General features: G+C 37.6%; 1 protein-coding gene across 11 annotated transcripts in view; it reads right to left on the reverse strand.

Moving 5' to 3' along the window:
- Positions 1 to 25,403, reverse strand: part of LOC432089 (probable global transcription activator SNF2L2) — a 110,240-nt gene that overhangs the window by 74,726 nt on the left and 10,111 nt on the right. For 9 of the 11 annotated variants that reach the window (XM_018241616.2, XM_041580134.1, XM_041580132.1 and 6 more), the window contains 6 exons: positions 25,076 to 25,161; positions 8,762 to 9,000; positions 6,293 to 6,425; positions 1,808 to 2,161; positions 827 to 928; positions 209 to 458 (listed from right to left, as the gene is read on the reverse strand). In XM_018241616.2, coding sequence (XP_018097105.1) covers positions 209 to 458; positions 827 to 928; positions 1,808 to 2,161; positions 6,293 to 6,425; positions 8,762 to 8,986 — 1,064 coding nt within the window. In that variant the 5' untranslated portion in view covers positions 8,987 to 9,000; positions 25,076 to 25,161. The remainder of the gene's footprint in view (positions 1 to 208; positions 459 to 826; positions 929 to 1,807; positions 2,162 to 6,292; positions 6,426 to 8,761; positions 9,001 to 25,075; positions 25,162 to 25,403) is intronic. The other 2 variants (XM_041580136.1, XM_018241620.2) reach the window with 2 other exon arrangements.

The following is a 25,403-nucleotide window of genomic DNA, read 5'->3' on the forward strand; positions in this document are numbered from 1 at the left end:
TAAATAACAATGCAAATATATTTATATCATCTAAATATAGCTGATTTATCAAATACATGTGCTATCAATATTACATCACTATTACTAGTAGAGTGCCATGCAAATTATTTAAATGTAAATGTTAAGATAAAAATTAGGTCATTCCAAAACATGAGCTACAGCAATCAAACCCAATTGCGGGGTTACAATGAAACCAAATGTTTATTACCTGTATTCTCGTTCTTGTAGTATTTCAACAGGATCCAAGCCCTGTGGTTTTTGGATTGGGCTAATACGGTTCTGTTTCTGCTGAAGCTGAATTGGAGCAGGCTGTCCAGGAGTTGGTTGGGGTACAGAAGGTCCAGCTAGAGAAACAGAGGGTGGAGCTGTCTGCGGTGCTGGAGAAGGTCTTCCACTTGGTGGTGGTACCACAATCTTCTGCTGAGCATTTGGGACATTCAGATCTGAACTTTGTCCTGCTAATTATAGTTCCACCAGAATTGGCATGGTGATAATAGACATGTGAACAAAATGCAATGCTAGAGAAATGTAACTAATAATGGCGTATATATTTTGGTTTACCCCAAGAACTGATCAATCTAATTGGGATACTTGTAATTATGCAAGAATACAATTAGAGTCAAAAATCCTATGCAATGGATCTCGTCAAATAATAGAGTATAATATCAGCTTCTGTAGAAAAGAGCTTCTTCAAAAACATATACTATTATTAAAATAGTACTGTCATGTAATATCAAGAGTATGTTATAAATGCTATTAACCTAATATCAATTTGTTGTGTAGCCAACAGCTCTTTGGTAATAAATACTAGTGACTATGATTTTACCTTCTCCCCAAGGCTTCTGCATCATGCCCGCAACATGGCCTGAAATTCCAGTGGCTGGCCCTGCCCCAGCAGGAGGGACAGGCATTGCATGCATTGCCATACCTTAAAACGATACATATTTTTATTCTATTCGCATCAATAATAGAGTCAATTACAATGCATTATGTAAGTCAATCTAACAAAAAGTGGAACAAAAAGGAGTAATAATTTAGCAAAATGAACATATAGTGTCAAAACATTTGAACAATGCACTCATTTTACTTAACAACATATACTACACCGAATATTTCTGATGCAGTGGTGATATCATCATGCTGCATGACTGGGTATCTTGTTTAAAAAGAAAAGAATGTATGGTGCAAATTACAAGAAAATTGTATAATAATAATCCCTAACTAGACTAAAATTACAATGATGCGTGTGAAGAAAAAAAAAATGTTGTGGTTTCTATTTGAAAATTGAGGTGTACAAGTATTACACAACTAACCATGGACAACCACCCCTGAAAGGTTTGCAAAGCTGGAACATATTTACCCCAAAAGTCTTACCCCCATATGTATAATAAGGTACTAAGTTTACCCAGAAGCAGTAACCCATATTAACCAATAAGCTGCTTGCATTTAAACAGGTGCCAAGTAAATCCTACCTGCTAAATGGTTGTTATGGGTTACTGCCCCTGGGCAAACTTAGTACCTTGTATTATATAACCCCAAAACAGAAGCCTAGAGCATTCAGGCATGCACAGAATCCACAGATTCAGCTTGACTGGAGACTGTTTAACTACGATCAAATTTATACTTAAAGACATATGGAACTATAAAATGAGATCCACTTAAAAGCTGCAATCTTATGAAATACAGAAGTTTGAAACAGACCTTAAGAAAGTCATTTTGTATACTGCATGAGTGAGAGGTACTAGATATTGTGCAAGGAACCCAAAAATACCGAAAAGTATATAAAATGGTTTAATTATTGACTTACTAGGTGGCCTGCTATAAGTAGCAGAGGGTTGTTGTTGGGATTGTTGCTGCTGCTGTTGTTGCTGAACAGCAGGAAGAGTTCTCTTTCCCTGCACTGCAAGCTGCAGATTTTCGGATAAAGCCTGTCCTCTTGCCAACATTTTATAAGCTAAAATTTGAGCTCGAAGTTGATGAAGCTGAACCTGGCTAAAGGCTGACGGCCCACGAGTAGGCTGGCTTATAACTTGGGTCTCTCCCTGGATCATTAGTCCTGGTTGAGCTGGTGGTATCTGTGGTGGTGTTGGTCCACCTCCTGACATTGGACTGGACACATGTTCAGGTGCTCCCAAAGGGGAAGGATGTGGAGACATATATCCTACAATGACAAACAAAAACAAAATCACACAGTTTATAATACATAGTAACTGCAAACAGCAACTGCACAAGGGAAGTGAAGATTTAAAACTTCTACTAGTACGTCTAAAACAACAGAACGTGTTGATGAATATTGGTAATGTATCTAGGCGGCTTTCAATTCAGCTGAGATTCAAGAAATTTAGAAATTTTAATAAACCTAGTCGTACACAACACTCGGAATCATCTCTCCATTAACATGACAATTCCCAGTGATAATCACTTGACAATCACTCAGAACTCCCATGGCTAGCAGTGCCCTGGGGTTTAAATTCTAGGAATTCTGTAGGAATCTGCCCATTTACTTCAATCACAATCACCAGGATCCAAGACATGTCCAAACAACTACAAAAACAAGGTGATCCTTTCAAAAGTGAATTTAACCCACGGAGGCAGAGGTCTGACCTAAGTCAGAGATTTAAATTAATTCTATAAGCGAAAGAAAAAAAGAACCCCAATTGCCTCCCACTCGTACCGCAGTTCCTCAGATATTACACTCCTCCTTATCTTTGTGGTGTCCCAGGGATAGAAAACAATTTAGGTCCTCCTTATCTTTGTGGTGTCCCAGGGATAGAAAACAATTTAGGTAGCAGCTTTTGGGACAGCTCCACCCTCTCCAATTTTCTATTTCCTACTTGAAACCTTTTAACCTGAGCAATTTGTGTGTTTTTAAATTATTTATCCCATTAACTGCGGTCCTCTTTATATCAACTACACTATTTATTATTGATCATTAATTACTTGGCACTTTTTAGCACTTTACAACTAATTAATTTGTAAGCAATTATGAAATTTTAGTAATTGCGACCTTACAATAAACCTATTAGCACTTAAAGCACTTTAGTATTTTTATTCTCATTAATTCCTGGTTGGATTGATTGTGGGTGAAAATATAAGGTATTGGATAATACACTGGATTAAAAGGTTAATTATGTATTTATTTGTGTAAAGTATTAATTGTATTGAGTATCTATCAACCTTTAAGTCTAAGTACATTTAACTGAATTAATTCTTATAGCACTGGCACTTTAATATAATTGTAATTTGTGCAAACCAAGCACATTAGTATTTTTTAACGTTCAGTGATTGCCCTCACGCAATCACAAAATACTTTATAAGTAGTGTAATATCTGAGGAACTGCGGTACGAGTGGGAGGCAATTGGGGTTCTTTTTTTCTTTCGCTTATAGAATGTCCAAACAACTGCCATTGAACCAAATGGAGGGCTGATTTCAAAGAGGAACAACAATGCTCAGATAATATCCATGCATGATTTAAAACGAGTGAAAATGTGGTAAATGCACTAGATGGTGTTTGCTGAAAAAATGGATCAAATTCCTCTAATCTGGCACCTACATTTCATCAGTATAAAGTAAATACATTTTAGTGCCCCACACTGCATTCCCACATCAGAATAGTACCAACTACAAAGTGCTTTATATTTTGTGCACAAATCCCCTCTATTACATATTTAGGTGTGGGCAGAGAGAGCCAGCTAGTAAAAAAAGAAGATTCGGAGAATACAAAGAACCCATTTTCTCCAGTATCCCCAGAAATGCTTTTCCCCCTTTCAAACTACCCTGAAGTGAGATCATATTATGGGGTTATTTATTAAAGTTTGAATGCTAGAAACTCGGAAAAATCAATTTTCTTTTGTCTGAATTTTTAGTGGGAAAAAAGAACTAGATGCAAATAGTCTAAATCAGAAAATACTCCCTCTTCCTCCTTTTGAGGTCCTGTAGAAGTCACTGGCAATTTGAAGATATTATGGTCTGCGCTGGGTTTTGTACTATAATCTGAACATTTCAGGCTTTTCTGCTGATTTCTCGAAAAATTCTGACAGTTCATGCGTCAAATCTGAGAAATTTGGATTGTTCACAGGAAAATTCGATAAAATACGGGTTAATTGTGGATTCTAGTTTGGTCAGACTTTTTTTTAAAACATAAGAAAAATTCGAATTTAGATAAATGACCTAAAATTTGGCAGCATAGTACACATCTGAATGGAAAAGCTGCATATGTTTTTTTTAGCAATTATCTTAAAGCGCACCTATCACAGCCAAAATCAAACACATATTAACAATCTTACCAGTACAAGCTAAACACGTTCAATCAAACTACATATATAATTTTTTTGAAAAAAAATCCCTAACTTTGTCAAATGGGTTCTTTCACTGAGGGAGGCCATACTGTGACTATAACAGAGAATCTAATATGCAAATTTCAGGAGCATGCTCAGAATGTAACACTGCTTGTAAGATTCTACCCAGAATGCCTTGTTTTAGTAAACTCCTCCACATCAGGAGATTTTCCTATCTTGTCCCCTGCTGGTGATGTCATTATGCAAATGAAGGGCACACACTAACTTCCAGCAGGTGGCAGCACTACTGAACAGCAGCTAACACAGAGGTTTGGCTGATTTGAAAATAGCTTAGAAGGGTTGATAAGCAACAAGGAATTTCAACTGAGCATATGCAAGGTTTCAGAGCTACAGTTGGCTGGGCAGATATAGGAAGGAGGAGCCAGTGAAATCCAAGATGCCTGCCTCAGCTAGAACTGCAGGGGAGATAGGGGAGATCTTGCAGAAGGTATAGTGAGCTGATCATTTACATTATACAAACAAGTCTGTTTTAAGAATCGGATTTCTAGAACTTTCACATAGTGTATTTACTTTGTAAATGATTTTGGTCATGATTGGTGCCCTTTAATTTAAAAGTCATACAGACATATCCACTCCAAAAAGAGCCCCCACTACCAGCCATCAAAAAACACAGGAGTCCAAATGCTTGTCCAATGATATCACTAAAGCTGGCCATAGACGCAACAATCTCATCGTACGAATCAAGGATTCAGGCCGTGTGTGGAGAGTCCCGACATTTTTCGTCTGGCGGAGATGGGTCGTTTGGTCGATCAGACAGGTTAGAAAATTTCTGTCGGCTGCCGATAATATCTCTCCGTGTATTGCCGATTTTCAGTGGGAGACTGTCACTAGCTTTGTCTATTCTACGATTGCTGTCAGGGGCAGAACATCGGCTGATCTGTTCTTTACTACTTTATTTGGTCGAAATGGTAAGACTTTGATCTGAATGGTTAGTGGCAGGTCGGGAGATGGGAAAGTGCGATCGTACATTGATTCGTACGATCGGATCTTTGCGTCTGTGACCAGCTTAACCTAAGCACTGTGGCCACGTTTTCTTGCCATGTTAAACAAAAATAAGTTTGGAGAAAAAAAAAAAAAAAAAGATTCCCCCCTAATTGTCCCTCAGTTTAGGTACCCACTAGGAAGACTAGTTCCACAGCTTGGAACTATTGATATATCAACTTAGTTGCTCTCTACACTCCCTTTAGTTCAATACGATCTATTTTGAGCACTGGAGACAATGTATTTTCTAGATGGGATTTGTATTAATCTCTCTCGATCCACAAAACTATTTCATTTCAGGACATGAAAATATAGTTTTATTATAATAAATTATTAGTACATTTTACAGCAGTTTCTTCCATGACCCTAAAAAATGTCAAATGTGACAATATAAAAATCAGGAAATCACCAAACAGTATTCAAATTTTGATACTAAAGAGGATTTTAGTCTGTGCAAAAATATACCTGAAAGCAAATATATATTAAGTTCCACTCATTTATATAGGGTCATCAACCAATGTATACCATAGGTAGCAAATTGTTTTTATAATTTAATGCTAAGGAAGTAAACAGTTAAAAATGCACCTACAGTATACTGGCATTATGAAAAAAATGGTATCTGGCTGTATCATTTAAATAACTGAATTTATTTTAGATTTAATAAAAAATTTAGAGCATATAGGTAATCAATCCCACAGGGTACACAAGCAATTAGGCCATGATGACAGGAAAAATGAATCTGTAATAAAGACTAAGGAAAAGACTTTTAGAAGAGATAGTGACAAGAAAATATTATAATTGCTCTAATCATAGCAGTTATGCCCAAAATATTAATTAAACTCATGTGGGCTCTGATGACAGAATACATATAACTATGTTTCAGAGTTCCCTTGATTTCCTTGTCTTTGTCTCAGTAACATCCTTGGTCTCTCTGTTTCACCACTACCAATACCTTGACTGTGCTGATCCATTGGGCTCTGTGGGGGTCCCATTCCTGTGTGAGGAGGTCTCATGCTTGAACTTTTCATGGTACCACAGTGCAAATCATCACTCATTCCTTTCTCATGCATGTTATCCATTGGTTGCTGAAAAAAGCAAACAAGCAAATTAATGTCAACCCAAAATCAGCTTGCTCAAGGAAAAAGAACGACATTCAGCATTCCTCAGTACAATATTTCCAAGATTTACACTATACTCTGTTTATTTTATTAATCTTAACACGGGGGCATGTTCCAACAAACACTGCAGGGAAGATGGCTTTTATGATGTGTCTGCCTTTTTTTTTTTATTATTCATGTGGGCAAGAGATTTGTACTCTGTGTTCTTTAGCCCTCTTGTATGCCTAGCAGGAAAGGGCAGCTGTATTTGAAAGAAAAAAACACACTTTTATTGTATACTGTATACCTTGTGCTTATCCTGCTAGAAAAAGCAATATTTGTGTGTGAATTTAAAGGCCTGGTTGAGTATAGATCCAAAACATTTCTACAAAAAATTCAAGTGAAAGTTGTTACTTAATTGGGAATCGCAAGATATACAGTTGAATTGTCAGAGGACAGCAAAAAAAAAAAAAACTGTAAATTATGAAAATGTAAAGTAATATGGGAACGATCGCAAAAATGAACATTTCATATAAACTTCCTACTGAAATAAGAAACTTTCTAAATATAATCAATACATAATTCTGTACAGTATCTGAACTAATCAAGTTCATCTTCACTATCCCTCTCTCAGAATCTGTTTCTGCATTCTGTCTTCATGTAGCAGTTGGGTGTCAGATAGTCATTGACAGTTAGATCCAATATATTCTATGGGGGGGCTTCCTTTCCTAGCAGATGTATTAGCGCTCACTCAAATAACTGATACCAGTACAAACAAAATCAAACAAAATAACTGCCTTTTGCACAAATCATGCATGTAGAGAGACATCACGTCTGGAGATTTTAAGAGATTTAAAGGAAAACTATACCACCAAAATGAATACTTGAGCAACAGATAGTTTATATCAAATTAAGTGGCATATTAAAGAATCTTATCAAACTGGAATATATATTTAAGTAAATATTGCCCTTTTACATCTCTTGCCTTGAACCACCATTTCATGATGGTCTGTGTGCTGCCTCACCTGACCAGAAATACTGCAACTCCAACTATAACAGAAATAAGTGTGGAAGCAAAAGACAACTCTGTCTGTTAATTGGCTCATGTGACCTAACAAGTATAGTTTGTTTGGTATGTTTGTGTGCACCATGAATCATACGATCCCAAGGGGCTGCCCTTGTTTTTTAAAATGTCAGTTTTCAAATTTATGATTACACAATGGCACATGCTACTAAAAATGTATATTATTATTATGAAAATGGTTTATTTACATGAAGCAGGGTTTTACATATGAGCTGTTTTATGCAATATATTTTTGTAGAGACCTACATTGTTTGTGGTGTATAGTTTTCCTTTAAGAGAGATTTTTTAAGAGAGTGAGCTCTAATACATCATCTATGCAAAAGGAGCCCCCCCATAAGATATATTGGATCTAACTGTCAATGACTATCTGACTGCTACATGAAGATTATTTCAGAAACTATACAGAATGTTTAATTGATTGTATTTAGAAAACTTATTATTTCAGTATGATGAAGCGTATATTAAATTTTCATTTTAGCGATAGTTCCCTTTTAAGGTTTGACCAGAGGGACTGCAAAAAAAAACCTGTGCAAAACGCTGAATGTAAAACTAAAGTTAAAGGGGACCCGTCACATTAGTCAAGTAAAATGAACTTTAATTACACTATATCAATTATCTGAATCTTGTTTCCTTCAGTCTGGGAATTCATAATTAAAACAAGCAGGTAGGAGCCATGTTGTGGAAACTGTTATTAAGACAAGCCTTGTATCATTTCAGAATCTTGTTTGTGCACCATAATGGGGAACCAGATGTCCATCCCCATGCACTGGTTACACAATTAAAAGTGAAGAGAACAGGGGAATATGTGGAGAGCAGTGACACCTAGAAAGTGCTGAATTGAAAGCAATTGTCTGCCCTGGCTCTATGCCTAAGGCATAAGAGGGGCAGACAATATTTGAAGACAGCTGAGATTTTTAAATGAGCTTACAACAGCTATGAATTCTTTAATAAAAAATAGAAATTGCATGTTATCCTATTGCTCTCATGTTTGAACCTCACTATGATATCTTATGATTCTCTGTAACTGAACTCATGTGATAGCATGTTGAAATTTGTCTTTTCCTTGGAAGATCAATAAAACATTTCAGTTTTAAAAAAAAAACCAAATAGATTTCATGTTTAATTTAAAAAGGACTTTTATTATAAAGATTTTTGTGTCTGGGTGACAGGTCCACTTTAAATTGTAGTGAAACATGTCCTTCTAGTGTGCTATGCCGTTCAGGTCTTATTTCAGCCTTACCTTGTGCATCTGATGCATACTTTCTGGTGCGTAATCTGATGAGCCCATGTTGGAAAGCTGGTGGGAAACACTAGGTGGGCCTGGACTTGGCCCCATCATGCTGTGAACTGAACCTGGAGACAGGCCTGGACCTGGACTAGGACCCAGAATTGGACCTGGAGATGGTCCTGGCCCTGGGGAAGGCCCTGGGTGAGGCATTGCACCTGGATCTGTTGGCGTAGCCATCTAATGTTCTGGAGCTAAAAGTAAAATTACAACACAAAAAATTCAAATTTCACATAAAATGTATTTTGGGTAAATGTGATCTAAGCTAAAATATCAAATTGATGTAAACTTGCTCCAATGAACACTTTTACCATTTACATTTAAAGGAGAACGACAAAGAAGTAGGTTATAGATGCTACACTAAAGGTTATGGGTTTCTGGACAAAATCTAAGCAACACAGCCCTTTATCAGTTAAGATCTGTGCCTTAGAACATGTCCTACACAGCTCCCCATCTGCTTTTCTGTTGATTCACATCACATGTTCTGGGTTGCTGTTTCCTGAGAATAGGGACTGACTACACAATATACTGAATACAGTACATATGTGTTGTAGAATAGAAAAGGTACAATGCATAGCAGATTAGCCAACAGCTAAGAAACCAATACAATTTACATCCGAAGGGAAGTGTGCTCTGTAGCATCCACTTTCTGTTTGATGATTTCTGATAAACCCTAAGCTTTGTATCTCAACAACAGCCCAGAGCACTCTGAGCATGTGTATGCCACTGACACTCAAAAGGAGATTCAAGATGGTGAGTGCCTGTGGACAATTTTAAAGGCCTGGATCATTAGTGCTATATAGCTGCTTAACCTTTGGGGTGGTGCTGTAATTTGAGTATAAAAATAAATATGGCTTCATTTAATCCATATTCAATGTTAGGCTTTAGTTCTAGGACTCATTTATTAATTGAAATGAGATTCCCAGCAGTTTAATATTTGTCCCAATGTTCGTGACAGGCAGAAAAGTGGTTATTAATAAATGTAACAAACCAGATACCTGTATCTAATTATGCTTATGACGAAGTGGTTTGGTCCACTAAACGCATCAAGCGTGTTAAGTTTGTGCGCTCCATGATTTTAAACAAGTTGAATTAATAAACTAGTGTTTTTACCCCCGCGAGTGCTCCGTGTCTTGAAGATTTTTCTATTGGACTTTACGCTACGAGAAGCGCTCTACACATTTGCAGCACAGTGTGAGGCATTGGAACAGTGAGTGCTCCCGTGTTTTTGTTTCTCCTTTGTACCTATATCAATTTTTCAGAATATGTTTAAAGGGCATGTAAAGGCAAAAAAATAAAATCCCATTTTTTACTTTCTTTAATGAAAAAGAAACCTATGTCCATTATACTTTGATTAAAACATTTGTACCGTTTTTTTTTTTATATAATAAACCTGACTGTATGCAGTGAGATTCTCCCTTCATTTACTGCCGTGGATATGATTTGTCAGACGGTCCCTAACTGCTCTGCAGGGAAACAATCATACTTATAAACAGCAGGGGGAGCCCCCTCTTACTTCCCAGCCATGCAGAACTCAAACAGCTTTGTTCGTTTCCCTGTAGAGCAGTTGGCGACTGTGTAGAGAATTGTATTGGATTTTATTTTTGCCTTTACATTCCCCTTACTGTCTCCAACTCCAGCTGCAGGGACAAAGATCATGGAGCAAGATTTTAACAGATAAACTGGGATTCTATTTGGAGGATTATTTTGCTGCAGCCACTGGTTCTGCAGAGTTGGAGAAAGTTTGTATTAAACAATACAAAAACTATAAAATCCACATTAGATTACATGACAACACAGGACCCAGTACAGTCTGCATATTCTAATTATTGCTGTTTCGCTTCTGGCTGATATTATTTGATTTGTGCTGTTTTGATAATTTATAACTATCCCTAAGCAGCCCAGACCACACTGAGCATGTGCACAGTCTTGGTCTTGCAAAGATGTATAATAAAGTTACAAGATGGTGACCCCCTGTGGCCAACTTTGAAAGCATAAATCATTGATTTGATTAGGCTTGTGGTGCAGTAAGTTCATGTTTATGTTTAGTAATACAGCATTTCTAGCCTTATTCTATTTTATATACTTTACTTCTCCTTTAAACTGAATTGAGCGGTCAAATAACTTTATAATCTATTGGGTAGGAGTGCTCGGCAGCAAACTCAAGCATTGGCTGAATCACTGCTCCCCAATAGGTACAGTATGCAAGAAGAGAGAATTGAGACAATCATTACTGTTCTATAACTACCACTCTGGATTAATAAATCTGTCCATTTTTAATGGTTTCTGAAGTCTCAGCATTTGGAGCTGTTAATACCAGCCATTTAAATACAGCGATCTTCCCTAGGGTTAACCAACTATGTAGATTTGAGTATGCTTAAGGTTTCACTAACCTAAGTGTTAAGTTCTATGGTATCCTTGGGAATTTCCAAGCTAATAATCAAATTTCAGCTATCTAGCCTTTATCAAAATAATGTGCACAATAGATTTTACCCACCCTTCATAGTGCTAATAAGAACGGCTATGCATACGGGGGAACATATACGACAAAAGCACAATAGATCAAATACCTATTCATAAAAATGTATGGAAAATAAATAAAAAGCTCTTGTGCAGAATATATACATATATACATTTGCCTTAATGTTTACTGCTAAATAAAGTATGAATATAAACACAAAGACTGAAACTGGCTGAAAGCTATAGTACGGTACAGTCCAGAAGATGTGTGTTGGGATTGTATAGGTAAGGACGAAAGATCATAAAATTTACAATTTAGGGAGCTATAAAGGTAGTATTAAAAATACTACCGTAAGTGAGGGCTAAGTAAATATTTTAAAATTTACCTCTGAACATGTTTTATTGCTCCCCTCCGATACATAAACATTAAAAATGTGGGTGGGAACACAAAATCAGAAAATACAGCATCCAAGGAAAGGATACAGACTTTCAGAGACAGCTGTCTGGAGAAAAAAAAATGATCCAGGCAAAAGCAGAACAGCTGGCAACACTTCTTACAGCAGGACTCAATAAGGCTGGATAAATCCCAGAGCAGAGAGAACTCTGCCTCAATTGCTTCTGTCCAGGCTACCATTCTTTTAGTTCTTTCACTAATGATTCATGTATAAACTGTACTTCCATTTCTAGCTCGTTAACCCCTTCTATTTGTTTAGATGATGTTGCCTAAGCCTTGCAAAATGTGTGGCACTTTTGCATCAATACAAAAAGCCACTGCTTACCAGAATAGGAAAGCTGTTGGCACGAACACATGAAGCAGCAGAGAATGTTACATATAATAGCAGTGGACCTGACAAAGCAACATAAAGCATCCGCCAGGATATTTTAAATACCTACGCCACTGGCAAAGAATGGAACCTGAGAACTGACTTGAAAAAACGGAGTTCTGTAGAGTTCTGGCCAGTACATCTACAGTATGTACACATGGGATTTTTTTTACCTCCTGTTGAAGTGCAATGGATTCCCTAATGAGATGAAAGCACCTTAAACATAAACACAGAGATCTTGTTCACACAATGAAGGGGAACAACGGTGTGAGGATAGTATCTGTAAAGCTACAGAATAGAAAGTGCAGGTGTTGTGACCTTTATCCATATAACCCTAATCTGCTACATTCTCAAGGTACCTGAAACCCATCTAGGATGCCACCATAGCTTTAAATGCCTGAACATACATAATATTAGACACATACTTAAAAGATGGCAAGAAATTCAGCACTTAACATTTTTTAACGTTCAGATTGTCTTACATAACTTTAAAAGCCTAATTTCTCGTTACTATAGCAAAGAAAGGTTGACACCTGAAAATCCTGTGTGACATTAAAAGTAATCAAGATACTTGTTTGTGTTGTTTTACTAAAGACATGGGGGCAATGTCAAAAAATAATGTATTATGACATTATAAATTCAGCAGTTACAGAAAGCCTTGCGGGCAAAAGAAACAAGCAATCAGCACCTTGTTTATAGATGGGAAGCGGTTTGTTTTTTTTAAAAAAAAAAAAAAAAAAAACCCTCTATGGTAAAATGTCTCATCCAGACTTTCACCGCTAAGTTTATCATAAATCACCGAGAATACAGCTTGGTTATATGAGCTTCCAGAATATCAGCATGCTGTTCAAGTCCAGTCAAGCCTTCTTCCCTGAAAATCAACCTTAATGAGCTCTACAGAGAATAGGATGTGGATAACCCAGAGCTGCATGTATTCTCCGCTCTTCAACACTTTGGGGACTTGCCGCTCTGTCCTTCATACTGACGAAACAAAGAAATAAATCCAAAAGATATTGCCCAAAATTGTCTCTACCGGCTTTCACAATCTGGCCAGGTAAATATGCCACGCCGTACATTACCCCATTAATTTAAATTGAGAGCATTCAAGCACGTGTTCTGAAGATGATGAAAATACAGGCAAGCATGCAAAGTGATCATATGTCATAGAGTACTTTGTATAAATGTGTATTTGTTCCCAAATGAACTTTATATATAACCTTGGTTTTGTTCCAATATGGATTAATTATATCTTAGTTGGGATCAAATACAATGTACTGTTTTATTATTACAGAGAAAATAAGAATTATTTGATTAAAATGGAGTCCATGAAGATGGCATTCCCATAATTCAGAGTTTTCTGTATAAGGGGTTTACGGATAACGGATCCTTTACCTGTATTTGAAAACATAACTGCTACTGAAAGCAGTATCTGGCTAGCCCATGCACTGCCAGTTCTGACATATCAATGAATGTATTGAAAGCCAGCTGAAAAAGCATACAAGGTATTTTGACAAATGGAGTATTGGCTTGAAGACATAAAATTCAGTTAGTCCCACCAGTGCAGTAAGAGACAGACAAATACTGCTTTTAGTATACTGCAACAGCATTTACAAATACCCCTGAACTGTTTCATGTATAATAGATAGTTGCTTAAAATCATATTTTATTTGATTATTTAAAATTGCATTCTTCAATTTAAGATTCTTGGCATGTCTAATTGTATTGGGATTAAAGAAACTGTATCAAGCAGAAAACAGGATGTCTGATATCCCCATTTCTAATGACTTGTGAAATATTCTATTTTCTTAATATTACTTAGTTGTTTCACCTACACCACCATATATACGTTAAAATAAACTGCATTTTGATCAACAACAGCATAGCTGTAATATAAATATATTATTTGTTTGTGGAAGGTGAATGGGTAAAGGTTGCAAATCATGTATCTACAAAGTGAAAGCCTGTCTGCATTTACCACCCCCACCCTGACTACCAAAAATCTGAAGTCTGCAGATTTACACTGAGCACCTGCAATCACCATCTGCCTACTGTTGTCCAGTAATGCTTAGCAATCAGATATCTTTCCTGTGCTTGTGCATTGAAGTCAATGGATCCCAAAAAATGAGAAAGTATACTTTTTTTCAGGAACATTCTTACTTAGCTAGGAAGTGCTAAACCTGGGGTGTCCAAACTACAGCCCATGGGCCAACTGCGGCCCGCAGTCCATTTTTAATTGGCTCACAGCCAGGGCCGGATTACCAACAAGACGCAATAGGCACTTGCCAGCAAGTTCGCCCAACTCACACTTTGTACTCGGCTGTGCTGCCGTCTGTCTCACAGGGGACTGATAGAGATAGGGAGCATGGCAAGCATTTTAGGACATCACTCGCTACAAAGTTTGTGCGCAGGGAAAGAGGGGGACCTGGAGCGGAGGCAGCGGGCACCCTGGATATGGGGCTCAGCAACAGCAGCAAGTGCGTGGCCTCCTTGGGCTGACACTGGGATACAGGAAAGGAGATGCCAATGCGCTGCTGCCTCCATTGAGCCGGGGCCGCTAAACACAGGCGCTCCATCTGGCCTGGGCTTCTTACACAGGGGCCTTGTGCTGCCGTTGGATGACAGGACTTAGATTTGTGAGGCTTCTGTGCTATCGCCGACAGCTGCTGATGGCTGAAGCCTGGCTGGAGGAAGAAGAGGAGGATCTGCGAGAGATCAGGAACAGCGCTGGGAACAGGAGGCACAGGAGGTTCAACCTCAACCAAGCGGCAGGTAACTGTGTGACAGGGTCTGACAGTAAGAGCCTGGCAGTAAGGGTCTGGCTGCTCTACACTGGGGAGCTGGATTGTGTATAATCCATCCAATGAAAAAAGATGAAAAGGGGAAAAAAGAAAAAAAATGGATAAAAAAAGAAGAGGGACAAGAAAATGATTTTATAGTGTGGTAAGTTCACTTCACTTAACAACATATATGTGCAATCAACGTACTTAATTTGCAAATATGTTGCTACAGTGCATTCAGAATACAGGTATGGGACCTGCTATAAAGGATGCACGGTAACAGGCGGTTTCCAGATAAGTGATCTTTCTGTAAATTGGATCTTCATACCTAATGGTTCAAAGAATGTCATCCTGAATGGTCGGCCCCGACACATTTTCACTAGGGATGCACCGAATCCACTATTTTGGATTCGGCCGAACCCGAACTGAATCCTAATTTGCATATGCAAATTAGGGCTCGGAAGGGGAAAACATTTTTTACTTCCTTGTTTTGTGACAAAAAGTCACGTGATTTCCCTCCCTGCCCCTAATTTGCATATGCAAATTAGGATTCAGATTCGGTTTGGCCTGCCAGAAGGATTCGGGCCAATCCTGCTGAAAAAGGCCGAATCCTGGCCGAATCCCAAACCGAATCCTGGATTCAGTGCATCCCTAATTTTCACCTCACCAAATTTGGCCCTCGTTGCAAAAAGTTTGGACACCCCTGTGCTAAACAAATGCTAAGCTGTAACACCTGAACTGCTCTGTATAAGAGTACAGGTATGCTTGAGACCTGGGGCTTTCCGGATAACGGGTCTTTCTGTAATCTGGATCTTCATACCATAGGTCTACTAGAAAATCATGTACATATTAAATGAACCCAATAGTCTGGCTTTACTTCCAATAAGGATTAATTATATCTTAGTTTGGATCAAGTACAAGGTACTGTTTTATTATTAGAGAAAAAGGAAATTATTTTTTTTTAAAATTTGGATTATTTGGATAAAATGGAGTCTATTGGAAACAGCCTTTCTGTAATTCAGAGCATTCTGGATAACAGGTTTCCGGATAATGGATCTCATACCTGTATAAAGGAGCAGCAGTGTAGCTAGAGAAGGGGGAGACCTGTGGCCTGCAATGCACCTGCAAATCTCTAGACATTAGTGATTTTGTACAGAGGGGACTCAAAAGTTTGCTCCTGGAAAAATCACAGATTCCCTTTAACTTGTGGGACATCAAGTAAACAACTAGAATTCAAGAAAACAGGTGAGCACCCAAGAGCCCTTAACAGGGATATAATAACCCAAAATATATTGGTGTAAAGTTAGTCAGGGTACTTCTTTTAGCACTTTTGCAATCTACATGTATTTCATGATCTCAAATGACCCAGAACTTATAGCAAATGTGCTAGTGAGTGAACCCCTGGGTAATAGTGACCATAATGTTATATCATTTAATGTCTGGTGCAAAAAAACAAATATATACTGGGGCAACAAATACCATGAATTTTGGAAAAGTTGTAGTGCCTTGAGGGTTTTCAGCTAAAATCACAGAACAGAAATGGTTGTCATTTAAAATTATATTAAATCATTACTGTTCTCAATATATTCCCTTAAGGAGTAAATGTAGAAGCTCTAAGAATCATCCTATTTGGCTTAATACAGAAGTAAAGAAGTTAATAGGAAAGAAGAGAAAGGCATTTAAATTGACAAATCTGTTGGGACAGAAGCTGCATTTAATGAATATAAACACTGTAATAAATGTTGTAAATCAGCAATCCAGAAGGCCAAGAAAGAAAATGAAGAGTTAATTGCGGTGGAGGTGAAAACTAACCCTAAAAAGTTTTTTAAATATATTAATAGTAAAAAGATGCAGGTTGAGTGTTGCTCCATTAAATAATAGTACCAGTATGGTTGTAGCAGATACAGAAAAGGCAAATGTGCTAAATCAGTTCTTTTCTTCAGTGTATACAATAGAGGAGTCTGAGTTCCCAGGCTCACTTTATAGCTACATTAATGGCTCAGTTTAATCTAGCCAGTGGCTGACTAGGATATGATTCATAAAGCTTTAATAAAAATGAATGTAAACAAGGCACCAGGGCCTGATGGCATACACCCCCGGGTTCTAAGAGAGCTTAGTTCTGTTTTAGACCAGCCCCTATTTCTGATTTTCTCAGATTCACTTTCATCTGGTATGGTGCCTATGGATTGGAGAAAAGCTGATGTTATTCCAATATTTAAAAAGGGATTAAGATCTCAGCCTGGCAATTATAGGCCAGTAAATTTGACATCTGTGGTGGGCAAATTATTTGAACATATTGCTTGTTAAGGGATCACATTCAAAATTTTGTCCTAGTGAATGGCATTATGAGCAGCAATCAGCATGGCTTTATGAAGGATAGGTCATGTCAGACAAATTTGATTGCTTTTTATGATGAGGTAAGTAAGATGCTGGACAGTGGGGGGGCAGTAGATGTGATCTATTTGGATTTTGCCAACGTGTTTGATACTGTGCCCCACAAACGACTGCTTTCTAAACTAAGGTCTGTTGGGCTTAATGAAGTCGTTTGCACGTGGATAGGAAACTGGCTACAGGATCGGGTACAGAGGGTGGTTGTTAATGGGACATTCTCTACTTGGAGTAAGGTTCTTAGTGGGGTCCCCCAGGGCTCAGTATTGGGTCCACTTTTATTTAACTTGTTCATTAATGACTTAGGGGGTGGTATTGTAAGTAATGTATCAGTGTTTGCAGATGACACAAAACTATCCAGCCCAATTAATTCAATCCAGGATGTGGCATCCTTGCAACACGATCTTGACAAACTGGCAATCTGGGCAGCTAAGTGGCAAATGAGATTCAATGTTGATAAATGTCATGCACCTGGGATGTAAGAATATCCAAGCCACTTATACCCTTAATGGGACTGCACTAGGCAAATCCGTTATGGTAAAGGACCTTGGAGTCCTTATAGATGATAAACTTGGCTGTAGCAAGCAATGCCAGTCAGCAGCATCAAGGGCAAATAAGGTCTTGAGCTGTATTAAAAGGGGCATAGAGTCAAGGGAGGAGGGGGTCATTCTTCCACTGTATAGAGCACTTGTAAGGCCCCATCTAGAATATGCCGTACAGTTTTGGTCTCCATCACTCAAACAGGACATTATTGTATTAGAGAGGGTACAGAGAAGGGCAACTAAGCTGGTAAAAGGTATTGAAAATCTTAGCTATGAGGAAAGACTGGCCAAATTGGGGATGTTCATGCTGGAGAAGAGGCGCTTAAGGGGAGATATGATAACTATGTATAAATATATAAGATGAAGATGTGGAATTCTCTCCCTGAATCAGTTGTACAGGCTGATACATTAGGTCCTTTTAAGAAGGGGTTGGATTGCTTTTTAGCAAGTGAGTGAATACAGGGTTATGGGAGATAGCTCCTAGTACAAGTTGATCCAGGGACTAGTCCGATTGCCATTTTGGAGTCAGAAAGGAATTTTTTCCCCCTCTGAGGCAAATTGGAGAGGCTTCAGATGTTTGTTTGTTTTTTTGCCTTCCTCTGGATCAACTAGCAGTTAGGCAGATTAAGAAAAAAACAAAACTAAAAGGTTGAACTTGATGGACGTGTGTCTTTTTTTAACCTTACTTACTATGTTACTATGTTGCTATTAATTGATCCAAATATATAAGCACAAACTACAAATACGAATAACTAAAACCTCTAAGAATTTGAGTTTTTCTGACTATTACTAGCAAAACATATCCAAAAAACCTCCAATAGTCCGGACTGATTAAAAGTGGTCCACTGCGATCAGTGCAGCTCCCATTGACTTATAGAACACCTCAACAACTTTTAACTGCCAAATTTTTGCATTTTTTCTTCTTCGTTTTTACACTTAACACATTTTTCATTTTCAGAGCATTTAAGAAAAATAGGAAAACTACAAATGTTTTTGAGATTCATGGTGATGTGTGGAGTATTTTGTTGCTGTTTTTTTCTTTTTTAACAGATTGATAAATAGTACTCTATGGGTGCTTTTGGTTTTCAGAGAGCTAAAACCTGCCTAGCTGTATAAAACCATCTAAAACTACAAATTTCTCAGAATCCAGGAAAAAAAGTAATGTAAGTATCAAAAATTGCTTAGAGAAGCAACCTGAGTAGGTTTAAAACAGGGGTGTCCAACCTTTTGGCTTCTCTGGGCCACATTGGTAAAAGAAAAATTGTCTGGGCCACACATGAAATTCACAAACACTTTTGGTTTGTAAAATTAAAAAAAAATACACATAAAAGTAATACAATACCAGTTGGATAACCAGATGGAGCTATACATTGGAATATAGGACACCTGGATATTAAACAGACTTATTATTATATTATTACAAACTGGGCAATGGGCAGCGTTCTCCTCCTCCCTAATGCACAGGTCACCGCATTGTTACAACCTGGCACAGTAAGCCTGTTCCTAACAAGACGACAGACTGAGGTAGTTAATGTATCTGGACTTAGAGAGCACAAAGCATTATTGCACTCTCGTTTTCTCTGTATTTTCTTACATTTATTTCTTCATTTCTTTCTCTTTTTTTTCCCTTCTCTTCCTTTCCTCCCTCCTTCAAGCTGGGCCGCATTCATATCCATCCTGTGCCGCAGTTTGAACACCCCTGGTTTAAAATCATTCATTTTTTGGAATTTAGATTTCTATTAAAGGAGAAGGAAAGGCTTTGTGCACTTGGGGATGCCAAATGTAAGGCACCCCCAAGTGACTGTATTGACTTACCTGAAACCCCGGGCTGCAGAAAACTGCACCGGCCCTGGGTTATTCCAGCGAGCACCACGGAGCATTTCTCTTCCTGTTCTCCCGCTTTCTTCGCGCGGGTGCACATGTGCAGTAGAAAAGCCAAACTTTAAACAAAAAGGTTGGATATTTCGTTCAACTGCACATGCGTTTGCCCTGGGAGATTTGAAGAAAGAAGAAGCCGGAAGAGGATCGCTCCGTGGTGCTCAATGGTATAACCCCTGGCCGGTGCAGTTTCTGCGGATAGGAGCACCGGCCCGGGATTTCAGGTAGGTCAATACAATCACTTGAGGTTGCCTAACATTTGGCACCACCAAGTGCACAAAACCTTTCCTTCTCCTTTAAGGGCAGTTCCAGAGACCCAGCATTGTAAAAGCATTCTGCGATACAGGCTCACTCCCCCTGCACAACCATGGCTATATAACTGTAGTACTAGTACTGAGCTGTACAACAGGGCAGATACATATGCAGTAACTTTAGTCTGCTAAAAGTACTATGCTTGTATGTGCCTACCCAGTGAGAGCACTGTATATTTGGAGCCAACACAGTGGCATGATGCTCTTCAAGGAACCACCCTGGGTCATTGAGTTTTATTTTGGAAATGGGCAATGGTCTGGGACACATTTGACTTATTGGGGGGGTGCAATATATCCCCCCCCAGGGTATAAATGTTTACTTCTCTATTAAAGTTGTGTCACTCATTAGAAATAGGTTGTATTGCTAAATATAACTTGTAACAGGTTGGATGCTTTTGAGAATATTAGAATATTCAATAATTCATGGCTACTTGCATTGAGTGATTGCTTTTTTTTTAAGTGAACAAAGAGCTACTATAAGTTAAATGAGCATTATGAAAACATTATAAACTTCAGCGCTGTAATTCTCTACTTCCATGATAACGACATTGGTAAAATATGTTAGTGTCAGCACACAGTCTATATCAATCACTAGCGAAGATTGCATAATTATAATCAAGACGTTCATTTCACACAAATGAAAGCCAAGTGATTTACACATAAGCCACTTCAAACATTAAAGTGTATAATGAAAATAACTACTAGTCCACAGAAGGCACATAATGAATAAATAAAGCCATAATTTAAATATAAGCACACAGAAGTCTGTTTTTATTTGGCAAATTCTTCACAAACTATTTTTTGAATAATGCTGTTTATTTGGAATGTTTATATGAAATAGTTTTATATGCAGTGATAGGCTGGCTCTCTCACTAGACTTTTCAGCAGGACAATACCGGCAAATGTGGAGACGCGGTAATGGCGGAGCTCAACCCACTCTGTTAGCTTCTCCTCATCGGTCCTCGCTATTTCAGGATCTCAGCAACTTCCACCGAGTACTCCAATTCAAACATACAGCATTACCAGCTTGCAGCGCTGTCAAACATATCCATGGGAGGCAACGGAGATAATATCAATGTGGCTTTATTTCACTAACTAAGTGGTAATACAAACGGTAGTGGGTGTGCAAACTCTTCAACAGGACAACCAACTTTAAAGAGTGGTTCACCTTTTTCTTAAAAAACACAGTTTTTGTTTTTAATTTGAAGTGACTGATTCGGGGTCGTTGTAAATAGTACTGTTCCCCTTAACCTGCCTGACAATCCATTGACAATCAGGTGAAAGCTGCTCATTTTGCACATTGCAGGTCTTTTACTACATGTAATACAATGTCTGCTCCCACATGCCCCTTCCTACATTAGTGAGTAGCCTGCCTAAAGGTAAAACTACATGAGCACTTTTCATCACATCCTGTTGGTCAGATTTTATCTGATCCTACACGCAACACCATACAATGCCACACAACAGCACCAGATTTTGTTGGATGTTACAAAATCTGATCCCCCTAGGCAAGAAAGTAAATTCGGATGAGATAAAGTCAGTTGGAGTCTTTTCTTCATGCAGTAACATCCAACAGTCACTATTATTCAATGACAAAGTCTATCCGTCAATTTATCTCATCGGATGCAGCATTCACATCCAACAGTCATGTCGGATGGGAAATTTTACATGTAGTTTATGCATCAGATATACTTAATCAGTACCATTATATTTTAACCCATGCAACTACATCTGACTTGTCGGATGTGTTTTGTTGATCCAACACCACCCAACAAACGGACTTGTGGAGTTTAGCCCTAACTTTTGAACAATTCAAATGCCGCTTATCAAATTTTGTTAAATTACTGTCATCTGCACCAATATGTAATAAATATGCATAAAATAGCACAATAAAAATGTAAAACTTATTGTTATTCAAATATTTTCTATAGATTTAAACATCATTTTCACTAAAAGTATACACCATATGTACACAATAAATGTAAACAATATGAATTCTAATGGATAAAGAAGGATAATTCATGTATATACTTTCCTTGCCAAAAGTCATTTGAAGCTATATCTACAAAAGAGGCTTTTTTTTTTTTTTTAAAGGAGACAGAAGCATCCAACACAAATGAATAAATATTTTCACAGCATCCACCACTAGTGTTAATGTCAAAAACACTGAAAAATGAGGCAAGGTATCATTAATCTCCAAAATGTGGGTGATGGCTACTTAAAAAACTGCAGTTTCTACAGTAGTTTATCATTCTGTTCAAGGGCATGTTCGCTATTTACTGAAAAATGGAAGCAAAAGAACATTGTGCTATCATTGAAATCTATTTCACATCTTGTGGCCCTGGTGCAAGTGTTTGGAATGGAGTGGCATTCAATTCACCCATAGCTATATCAGGACTACTAGCCAGAAATATGCTAAGAAATAGCCAGAAATATGCTAAGCTGATACAATCTGGATAAACATGTGCCAGTATCACAATCATCAATTGGTGAAACTGCACCAAAACTAGACCCATACCACTCAAAATGACAAGTGTGTGCCATATGTAGCTTTCCCTGATTTTTTAAGTAAAACAGAACACAAGGTGGGGGAATCTGTAAAATGTAGCAAACAAATAAACCAAAACTGACAGAGGGAGCACCTTCCATCAGATAGAATACTGATACAAATGACTGGTGTGCAGGGTCAAAATGGAATACTGGTTGATCAAAAGATTGCACCACCCTGGTATGTAAACCGAAAATTCCCAGCAAACAAATTTTAAATAGGTTAAAACATAACTTTTATTAACAAATTATAAAGGTATCTGATTAGGAAAGGTTTGGCTTGTAAGAAACTTGCTAATTAACAATTTTACTTGCTGGAGGGAGGGAGGTGTGAATTACTTGTACACGTTAAACTTACACCAAGAAAAAAGAAGTAAACCCCCTTCCTTCCACACCCCTACCTAATTATAGACAAAATAAGTGCTTAGTGCAATAAATAGATTTTAAAACATAGTTATATTACTGGCATGAGGCTTTATTATAAATGTAGTTATCCACGTGCTTAAGTCTCTAATCGATTGCTTATAAGAACATTTAAAGTGCCATGTTCTATTTCAATGTATAAAGCGAATCTTCAATTGGATTGATCGACGGATCAACCACCCTTAAATCCATGCATTTAAAGTGCTAGTGCCACCCACCAACTGTAATCACTGATTGCCAATGTGCAAACAAATTAAGTTAGAATTAGTTCTTTAAAAACAGCCAGAGCTGTCTGGTGTAGGAAGTGAATTAATAAACCATTTATAATATACAGACCAAAACCGGCAATTGAGAAATAAAATCAAGGAAATGGAAAATAGTTAAGAGGTGGAGAAGTCCCAATAATCTACTGCCTGATTGTATTTTCTAGGCCCTGGGACCCCACACGGGAGATAGCAGGACACTGAGGACTGTGGTCTTGAGTCTACCTTACCTTAATAAGTTTTTTTTGAAGGAGAGCTGAACTTCCCTGTAAAACCACAAATCCTACAGAGCCTTATAGTAAAAAAGATTGAAGAATTACAAATGCGGTCAAAAAAGGTTAAAATATCCAAGGTTAGAAATGCTTTTATTAATCTTTTCTAACCTTGGATATTTTAACCTTTTTTGATTATAAAGGTATGTCCAAAATAAACAAAACTATTAAAATAAACGTTACGAGGGAAAGCTAAACTGACTCTGTAGTCAATAGCTTATAGATGGATAGTAGAGGGTAAAATGCCATAAAAAAAACTTGTCAGTGTATTGTCATCCTCTCATAGAAATGTTTTGCCTGGATGGATTTGAGATTGTGGATGGTCACTGCGTCAAGTCACAGCATTACTGGATGTTCCCAAATTACGGAGGTTAGATGAGGGCTACTGAGAAACAGGAGTTCACCTGTCTCATATATGTAAGGGGAGTATACCCTGGTACTCTTATAAGTGTATACCTAAACTGTATCAACAACTCATACTTGGCTCTTTCCCTCTCCCCGCAAGATTAGAACAATTGCCCAGATTATTATCATATGCGAGATCCAACATTCTGCCTATATTTCCAAATAGAGGAAGATATATATTGTTGCTCTTGCCGTTGCGTGATCTAACCGCATTGATAAATCATTTGCGGCTCTTTCCCCTCCCCGCAGAATTAACAAAATTGTCCAGTCGGAGATAGGTTGTTATGCCGGCTCTCGCGCAATTTTGTTAATGCGGTTAGGTCACGCAACGGCACACTATAACATCTAAAATTGTTAAACATTAATTTCCCTGGTTCCATTTAGTGCTGTATTTTCTGAAATATTAAGTTTATTGGACACATTCTTTAGCACTAACTACCTTAATTAACTAATGGCATTGTAATAATATGATTAAATTGCACTGTGGTCCATTAATTCACTGTAGAATTTTGGATTCTAGAACATTCCACTGTATGAACAGGACAGAAAATATGAAGGCAAAATATTGATAAATCATAACCTCAGTAAATAACAGATTCCCAGAGGAGGATGCCCCAAACCATTTCATGGCTAATGTTTTCTCCAGGGGCTAGCAAACACCTAATATTCCCCATGCAGACTGCATTTAATATTACTGGCAACCACCTTTAAGCAGTTGCCATTAATGCCATTCGGAATCTAAACTAGCAGTATTGGATGCTATCGGTATTTTTGTGCCAGGGGATGCGTCATATGTCCTATTAAACTATGAAGGCCTCCTAGAATGAATGAATGAATATGGAAAACTTTAACCCCTGCTAATGGGGGAAAAAAACTATAGTAGCACAACCAATGTTTAAAGGGGAACTAAACACGTTTTTCATAATGGAAAAAAAGGATTCTAAGCACAAAATTCTAATATAAAGTTGACATTTCTTAAGGTTTCAGGCTAATTTCTGACAAAGTTTTAAATATGGACTTTAATTAGGCTGAAACATGCACCATTTTTTTGTATGTCAACATAATGGCGACAACATCAAATTATGTAGCTTAACATCTAGACCTTTAAACGGACCCTTTTTTTGTATCATACTATGAACTTGATTTATTTTAAAATAATAAACAATAGTAGACACTTACATTTCTTTTAAATGATTATGGCTGGTCTTGTTTCATGGCATTCATGAAATGTTCAGTCAATGTTCAGGTCCTCAAAATGTTTTGATCTGTAAAAATAAAAAATATATTTATTTGCTTTGAAGTCATAGTACTAAGGATCTGTAAATATGGGAATGGGAACCATACGGTCTATAGAAGACAGTTGTGTTAAGAATTAGTAATTGATAAGACACGCATAGCTAATGTACAAGTAGCAACTACTGCAGGTACAACAAGCAGCTGCTACCAGTAGCTCTGTGTGTCTTCACCATAAAGAATACAGGTACTGAAGAACTTCTCAGGAGTAAAA

This window comes from Xenopus laevis, chromosome 1S, assembly GCF_017654675.1.
Source record: "Xenopus laevis strain J_2021 chromosome 1S, Xenopus_laevis_v10.1, whole genome shotgun sequence".
In the NCBI taxonomy this organism is placed as follows: Eukaryota; Metazoa; Chordata; class Amphibia; order Anura; family Pipidae; genus Xenopus; species Xenopus laevis.